General features: G+C 53.3%; 1 protein-coding gene across 1 annotated transcript; it reads left to right on the top strand.

Moving 5' to 3' along the window:
- Positions 1 to 217: 217 nt before the first annotated feature.
- On the top strand, positions 218 to 8,324 carry LOC103269993 (voltage-dependent calcium channel gamma-5 subunit; the record flags this gene model as incomplete). Its single annotated transcript, XM_008067536.1, has 5 exons — positions 218 to 480; positions 1,600 to 1,686; positions 3,148 to 3,288; positions 7,859 to 8,004; positions 8,301 to 8,324. Coding segments are annotated over exons 1-5 (594 nt in total), but the record flags the coding sequence as incomplete, so codon positions are not given.
- Between the last annotated feature and the right edge of the window lie 5 nt (positions 8,325 to 8,329).

The following is an 8,329-nucleotide window of genomic DNA, read 5'->3' as shown; positions in this document are numbered from 1 at the left end:
ACTCCCAGAGAGGACAAGGGGGCCCTTGCAGTGGCATGCAAAGAAATCTGTGAATTCCTGGGGGTTGGAGAGCAGGGCGGCACCTCTGTTGTGGGCCTGGTGTCTGGGAGTTTCCTGGCGGCGTCCACCCACCATGATCTGAGTGCAGCTGACTGGCTACTGGTGCTCATCTTGGTCTTCTCAGAGCCTGGCCACTGACACTCGCTCCTGTCTCTCCCTGCACCCAGAGCCCACCGGTGCCAGCAGGAGCACAGCCGCTGGCTTCTCAGCGACCATCCGGGAAGATGAGTGCCTGCGGGAGGAAGGCCCTGACCCTGCTGAGCAGCGTCTTCGCCGTCTGCGGGCTGGGCCTGCTGGGCATCGCCGTCAGCACCGACTACTGGCTGTACCTGGAGGAGGGCGTGGTGGTGCCCCAGAACCAGAGCACCGAGATTAAGATGTCCCTGCACTCGGGCCTTTGGAGGGTCTGCTTCCTTGCAGGTACGGGCACCCCCAGCTGGGGACGGTTCACCGTGGATGGTCCCTCGAAATGCCAGGTGGTGCTCCCCGGGGACCAACACCTGCTCCTCATTCAAGGCCTGAATCTCCAGGCCTGTCGGAGCGAGGCCTTTCTGCTCCCTGCTCTCTTGCCTGAAAGGCAGGTGTGCCGTGTCTTGCCCACACTGCCCCAGGGCTGCGTGCGAGGGCACCGCGCAGGTCTCAAGGGCTCGGGCTCTTCCGCCTGCTGGACTACCACTCCCGTAACCCTCCCAGCAGCGCTGCAAGACACGACTTCCTAGCTCCACTTTGCAGTGAGGAAACGAGGTTCGGGGAGGTTGAGCCAGGCTCCTCCACTTCCTGGCATCCACTAGTTGGCAAGGGGAGAAACACTTCGCAGTTCCTCTGCTTCTCTGTCTATGAAGTGGCACAGAGGAAGCCCAAAGCAGCGTCCTCCCGCTCTGTGGTGCCAGGGAGGCTTTGGATTCAGCTTTCTGGCTCCCACTCTGCTCACTTCTCTGGAACCTGGAGTTGCTACTCCAAGATCCCTGTCCTTCATCCCTTCCTGATGGCGCAGGACCAGCCCAGCTGGCCAGGACTGCCACAGTGGTCACCGGAATTCTCTCTCTCTCTCTCTCTCTCTCTCTCTTTTTTTTGAGTTGTAGTCTCACTCCATCACCCAGGCTGGAATGCAATGGCACACTCACGGCCACCCCACCGTTGACTTGCTGGGCTCTGGTGATCCTTCTGCCTCAGTCTTCCAAGTAGCAGGAACTGCAGGCGTGTACTACCACGCCAGCTAATTTTTGACTTTTTTATTGTAGGGATGAGGTTTCACCAAGTTGCCCAGGCTTGTCTCGAACCCACTTGCCTCGGCTTCCCAAAGTGCTAGGATTATAGGCTGAGCCACAGAGCCTGGCCTGGGATTTTCTCATTTAAAATACCATTTTAAGGAACTACCTGCCAAAGTGAGACCCAAACTTTACCTACACAATGACCATTTGTATACCTAACCTCAAACTGTACCCCACATCTTTAAAATAAAAACATATTTTTTAAAAAGGAGCTACCTGCAAGCCCATGTTCAGGAAGGACCTGGAGATGTGATTCTTATGTCCACAGGTGAGGAGCGGGGACGTTGCTTCACCATAGAATATGTGATGCCCATGAACACCCAGCTGACATCCGAGTCCACGGTCAACGTTCTAAGTAGGTGCCTCATACTTTGCAGCTGGGCCACTGGCTGGACAGAGAGGAGCAGGGCAGAGGGAGGAACCAGGATGAGCAGCGTATTCCTCTAAGCCGGCGCCCTTAGACTCTGCTGGGTGTGCTGGCCTGAGGTCATGGGAGCTTGCCCTGCTGATAGACTTTCCAGTGGTGGACACAGGTTCCGGAATCTGCAAGTCTAGTGACCAAGGCGGGTGAGAGGGCTTCACACCCAGAGAACTGAACTCTCTGGACCCCAGTGAGACTGACTTCATGGTCATGGCCTCATCAGAGTTGATCCTTCCCCAAGAGTAAACTTGCAATACTGTAATGCAATGCTATATTAGCCACCTCAAGTTAACACAACTGTACGGGTTTAAGGTCTCCGACTGCAACAAGACTGCCCTTTCAGACATCGGCTACAAGCTCATAATCTCCCAGGCCACCTGCGCTTCTGACCAACTGGCTACAAACGTGGGAGTTTTCATAACTCCCTAGGTTCACTAATTTGCTAGAATGGCTCACAGAGCTCTAAAGCACCACACTTACCATGACAGGTTTATTATGAAGGATGCAAATCAGGTTCAGCCAGATGCAGAGACACATGGGACGAGGTCAGGGAGGGTCCTGAATGTGGGGCTTCTAGGCCTTCGCCCTGTGGAATCAGGATGTGTCCCCATCCTACACAGTGAGGTGTCCATCAACCAGGAAGCTCGAGTGAGTTTTTTGTACAGAGGGTTTCCTAACGTAGGCATGATTGGTTGATTTCTTGACCATGTTACTGAACTCAATCTCCAGCCCCTTTCCTTCCCCAGAGGTCAGGCTGATCTCATCCGGCTCAAAACGCCAATCCTCTCAACACATGGTTGGTCTTTCCAGTCCGCATTCTGAGTCGCCTCGGTAGCATAAACTCAGCCCACCATGAATAACAAAGACTCGTATCCTCAGAAAATTCTGAGGATTTAGAAGTTATCAGGAACCAAGGACAAAAACCAAACCAATTTTAAAAAAATGACGGAACAAATGCTCCCCTAGTAATTAAAAGTTGAAGAAGACAGAGGCCATGACTGTCCCTTGTACGACTCAAAGCAGCCCCTTGCCCACGGAGATGGCAAATCTCCCTGTAAGAGGAAGCAAGATGGAGTGACCAGGCCCTCCCACAGGTGTCATATGGGCAGGCAGTGTGCACTCTCGGGCAAAAGGTAGTTTATGCCCAGAGGAGATGACAGAGGTCCAGAATATGCTGGCTCTTGAAATCAGACCTTCCAGCCACACCTCAGGGACAAAAGCCCGACCAGCACTGCAATGTCCCCAGGCCACCCAGTGGAGAATGGAGCGTGGCGGACACATGCAGGGTGGGTTTGAGGGCCCGTGGGTAGACACTGCCAGGAATACATGCCTCGGGATGATGAGAGGCAAGTACAGCCTGCAGGCTGATGGGCCATCTTCCATCTTCTTAACTAGAAATGATTCGCTCAGCCACGCCGTTCCCTCTGGTCAGCCTCTTCTTCATGTTCATTGGATTTATCCTGAGCAACATTGGACACATCCGCCCCCACAGGACAATCCTGGCTTTTGTCTCTGGCATCTTCTTTATCCTCTCAGGTAAGTTGTGCTGCTTTCTTTTCATACACTCTGCACTTTTCATATTTAATTCCTAAACTGCTCTGCTTTGGGAAGTCCTGGAAGTAGGACAAGCTAAGTCAGTAACCCGGGCAGAACTGGGTCAGAGCTGGAGACTTCCGATGCTCTGGGCCCATCGTCACCTCCCAGGAAAACCACAGAGGCTCCCGAGGAGGGGTGTCTGAACAGGCTCACCCTGGGTCTGAGTTGGGATTGAAATCAGGGTCCATTCCTCACTCCGTGCATCCCCACTCCTTAAGAACTTGTAAATTCCCACCAATGATGAGTATTCCTGCTTTTGAAGAGGCTGGGTCTTCATATATTTGCATAAGCAGTGAACACGATCTGTCTTTGGAATAATGGTCTCTTCGCCCCTGAGCCCTCGGCTGACCTCAGGAGATTCAGTGTGTCTCCTTCACTCTCAGTCACACCTCACACCCCGGCCCTCCCCGGCCCCTTCCACATGGACCTGCCTTCCTGAACTGATACCGGGCTGTGCTTCCTTCCCTCATGCATGCTCTCCGCCAGGCCTTATTGCGAGTGCCCACAAGAAGGCCAGTGTCATGAGAGATTCGAACGTGTGACAGGAAATACGAGCCCAGTGCAGAAAGGGCTATGCTGGAGGTCAGCAAGGACTGCCGTGGGGGTCAGGAGCAGCATGGAAACTCAGTTCAAAAGTTGGTCAAGGAGGGGGAGAAGGAGGAGGGTGAGAAGCAGGATGCATAGGAATCGGGCAAGGAAGTGAGGCTGGAGGTGAGGAGGGAGTCTGGAGGGCAGAGGAAGGCTGGTGCACGGGGGGAACAACACTTCACTCCTCACCATGGCGAGTGCCAAGAGAAGTGTGCAAGGAGACACTGGGGAAGGCATCCGAGGTCGTCTTATGGATTCGGGACTTCGTGAGAAACCTTAGAAGAATTTGAGCTAAGGGATGGCACAACTAGATTTGGATTTTAGAATGACCACTGTGGGGAATGGAGGGAGGGAGGGGAGTAAGATCAGAGGCAGGGAGACTAGGCAAAAGCCTACTCCAGTAGCACAGGAGAGTTGGTGATGAGGGCCCAGATGGGAGAAGGATAGCAGAAGAGAGAGAAATGAGAGAGTTCAGGTGGCATTTGGGGGGTAACTCAACAGGACTAGGACCAGGCTCCAGAGAAGAGTCGAGGGTTCTTGCTCAAGCACTGGATGGATGGAACATCACATCCTTGCTCAGGGATCACAGAAGGGTCAGATCATGAGTTTCATGTGGGAAATACTGAGTTTAAGGTGTCCTTGTGATATCTGTGAGAAGGTGTCCAGGAGGCTACTAGAGGCCAGGGTCTAAGGACTCATGGGAATGACTTGCACCAAAAAGAGAAATTTGGGAGCTGTCAGCCCCGGAAGTAGGAGAGGGACTTATGGGCATGAATGAAATCTCTGACAAGGGGTGTGTAGAATGAGAAGGAGAGGGAACTGGAAAATAAAGGTGGGCTGTTTCACCCCTTCAAGATAACCTGTACATTTTCGTGGAGACTTTTTTTTTCCCGAGAGATAAAGATGCAGACCGAAGGAGTGACTCTCGGGGGCATGCATTTTAGGTGCCCTGGACTGGTTGATCAGGGAGGAGAATCTGGGGAGGGGATGGTTGGGTTAATGGTTTGAATAATGGATGGATGGATGAATGGGTGGGTGGGTGGATGGGAGGATGGAGGGGTGGCAGGATGGGAAGATGGAGGGGGGGATGGATGGGTGGGTGGATGGACGGATGGGTGGACGGGTGGGTGGATGGGTGGATGGATGGGTGGATGGAAGGATTTATGGACAGGTGGGTGGATAGATGGGTGGGTGGATGGGTGATGGACGAGTGGGTGGACAGGTGGATGGATAGATGGATGGGTGACTGGACAAATGGATGGATGAGTAGATGGGTGGATGGGAGGATGGAAGGGTGGATGGATGGTGGATGGATGGACAGGTGGGTAGATGGGTGGATGTATTGGTGGGTGGATGGGTGAATGGAAGGGTGAATGGACAGGTGGACAGATAGATAGATGGGTGGATGGACAGGTGGATGGATGGGTAGATGGGTAGATGGATAGATGGATGAATGGGTGGATGGATGGGTGAGTGGGTGGATGGGTGGGTGGATGGAAGGTTGGATGGAAGGATGGACAGATGGATGGGAGGATGGGCAGGTGGATGCATGGGTGGATGGAAGGGTGGATGAATGGGTGAATGAATAGATGGATGGGTGGATGGATGGGTGGATGGACAGGTAGATGGGTGGATGGGTGGGTGGATGGAAGGGTGGATGGATGGATGGGCAGATGAATGGGTGGATAGACAGGTGGATGGATGGTGGATGGAAAGGTGAATGGACGGATGGGTGTATAGATGGATGGGTGGATAGACAAGTGGATGGGTGGGTAGATGGGTGGAGGGGTGGATGGGAGGATAGGGGGGTGGATGGATGGGTGGATGGATGGACAGGTGGGTGGATGGGTAGATGAATTGGTGGGTGGATGGGTGGATGGAAGGGTGGATGGACAGGTGGACAGATAGATAGATGGGTGGATGGATAGATGGATGGGTGAATGGACGGGTAGATGGGTGGATGGATGGATAGATGAATGGGTGGATGGATGGATGGGTGAATGGATGGATGGGTGAATGGGTGGTTGGGTGGGTGGATGGATGGATGGACAGATGGATGGGTGGATGGACAGGTGGATGGACGGGTAGATGGGGTGGATGGTTGGATAGGTGGGTGAATGGGTAGACGGATTGGTGGGTGGATGGATGGATGGATGGGTGGATGGATAGATGGATGGGTGGATGGATGGATAGATGGGTGGATGGATGGATAGATGAATGGGTGGATGGATGGATGGGTGAATGGGTGGATGGGTGGGTGGATGGAAGGGTGGATGGATGGGTGGGTGTATAGATGGATGGGTGGATGAACAAGTGGATGGACGGGTAGATGGGTGGAGGGGTGGATGGGAGGATGGGGGTGGATGGATGAACAGGTGGGTGGATGAGTAGATGGATTGGTGGGTGGATGGATGGATGGATGGGTGGATGGAAGGGTGGATGGACAGGTGGATGGATAGATGGATGGGTGGATGGACGGGCTTTAGGTGCCCTGGACTGGCTGGTCAGGGAGAGGATCTGGGGAGGGGATGAGTGTGTTAATTGTTTGAATAATGGATGGGTGGATGGATGGATAGATGGAAGGAAGAGAAAAGATGACTGTAGGGCACCAGGCATTTTGTCTGCCACCTGACTCCTAAGGACACTTTAGGATCCTCTTGCCAACACTTCATAGTTTGGAAGTGAGGTGGCAGTCAGAGTACCTAGTGCCCTAAAACCGGTCTTTCTTTCTCCCTCCTTCCATCTGTCTGCCCATCCACTTTTCAGTCTACCAACCCATCCATCTTCCCTCCATTCTTCCATCTATTAATTCATCTTCCATCCATCAGTCCAACAAATATGTATTTATTTATTGAATACCTGCTGTGTCATCAGCCCAACTTTTCCATGTTGATATTTCCATCTAGCCAAGAGTTATAAACCCAGGACTAAGCTCTTTATCTTTCCTTCTGCAAACGTCACAATAACCAAGAATATGCAGTAACTTTGAGGCACCTGAGGTTTTTTAGCAGTGGGCTACAGGATCTGAAATCCAGGCTTGAGACTGGGCCGCATGAAGAGTTTTAATGATGGCATACAGAGGGTTCATGTGGGCAGCAGGGATTCAAACACAAGTACCAAGAAAAGTCTCAATTGCACCTATTTTCCTTCAGCACTTATCATTTGAGATGCCCCAGTTTCATAAGATAATGTGAGTGAAATTAAACCTGAACAGCTCAAGACAGAGTAATTAATGATGTCCTGATTCAGTTACAGTTACTAATGGATGGGACTGATGCCTGAGGCAGCCATTTGCACAATAGCAGTCGGAGTGTAGTCCCCACTGGACTCCTGACTTAGGGCTTGCCAGAATCTGGACAAATTCTCTTTACCTCTCCTGCCTAAAGACAGGCCACAGTTGTATTCAGGCTGCCAGTGCAGACCACCAGCCACCATGACAGACTCCACGGTGACGTGTACCACCTGCTGCCAGAGACAGAGATTAGAGGCCCTGACTACTTCGGTGGACGGGGCCCATTTGGCCTCTCAGTTTAGTAAAAGCTACTTGCCAGCCCAGTGCTTCACACCCCAGGTCCACATCAGTGTCACCTGGAGAGTGTTTATGAAAAGAGTGCCAGGGTCCCAGGCCAAGTGAATCGGCATATCCTGGACCGGTGCTCCAGCATGTCTGCTCGGCCTTGCCCATGGTTCCAGGCTTGTTGAACAGGGAGCTTTCTTACATGCAACTCCCTGCTGTCTAGAAGGGGCTTGTCTGAGCTGGCTCCCCAGGAGGAAAGCTCCCGCCCTCCACTGGTGGCTTTTATAGGACGAATGCACTGTGGCCCAAGGTCTGCGGCTTTGTGGCTGGACCAGGGGACGTGGATGCCACCACGGCAAAGCCCCCGGGCCTTTGTGCTGAGCGCCCTCTCTCCCCACTGACCAGGCCTCTCTCTGGTGGTGGGCCTGGTGCTCTACATCTCCAGCATCAACAACGAGATGCTCAACAGGACCAAGGATGCCGAGACCTATTTCAGCTACAAGTACAGATGTCCCTTTGCCTTCACTGCCATCTCCTTCCTTTTAACTGAGGTAAACTCTGTCCTGCTGAAGAGACACAGGCTGGGTGGGGCTGGGCGCTGCCCCTGAGCCAGGAGGGGGTAAGCACTCTACAGGCATGCTGGACCACCCCTGCCACTTCCCATCTTCCTCCCAGCGTGTGCCACTCCCTTGCCTTCTTGGGTCTCCTCCATCCAGACTGTCCCCAGGGCCCTGCTCCTGTCCCCACATCCATTTCCTGGCCCCCGAGTCATGTCCTGTGCGGACCCCAGTCGGGGGAATCAAGGCAGGCCCTGCCGTGAGTTCCTCTCTGCCATCTTGTGCCGTAGAGTGCCGGGGTGATGTCCGTGTACCTGTT

Source organism: Carlito syrichta, unplaced genomic scaffold, assembly GCF_000164805.1.
Source record: "Carlito syrichta isolate Samal-C Ts95f unplaced genomic scaffold, Tarsius_syrichta-2.0.1 Scaffold309696, whole genome shotgun sequence".
Classification (NCBI taxonomy): Eukaryota; Metazoa; Chordata; class Mammalia; order Primates; family Tarsiidae; genus Carlito; species Carlito syrichta.
Note: the sequence above shows the minus strand (reverse complement) of the source record. Positions and strands in the feature narration are given on the sequence as shown.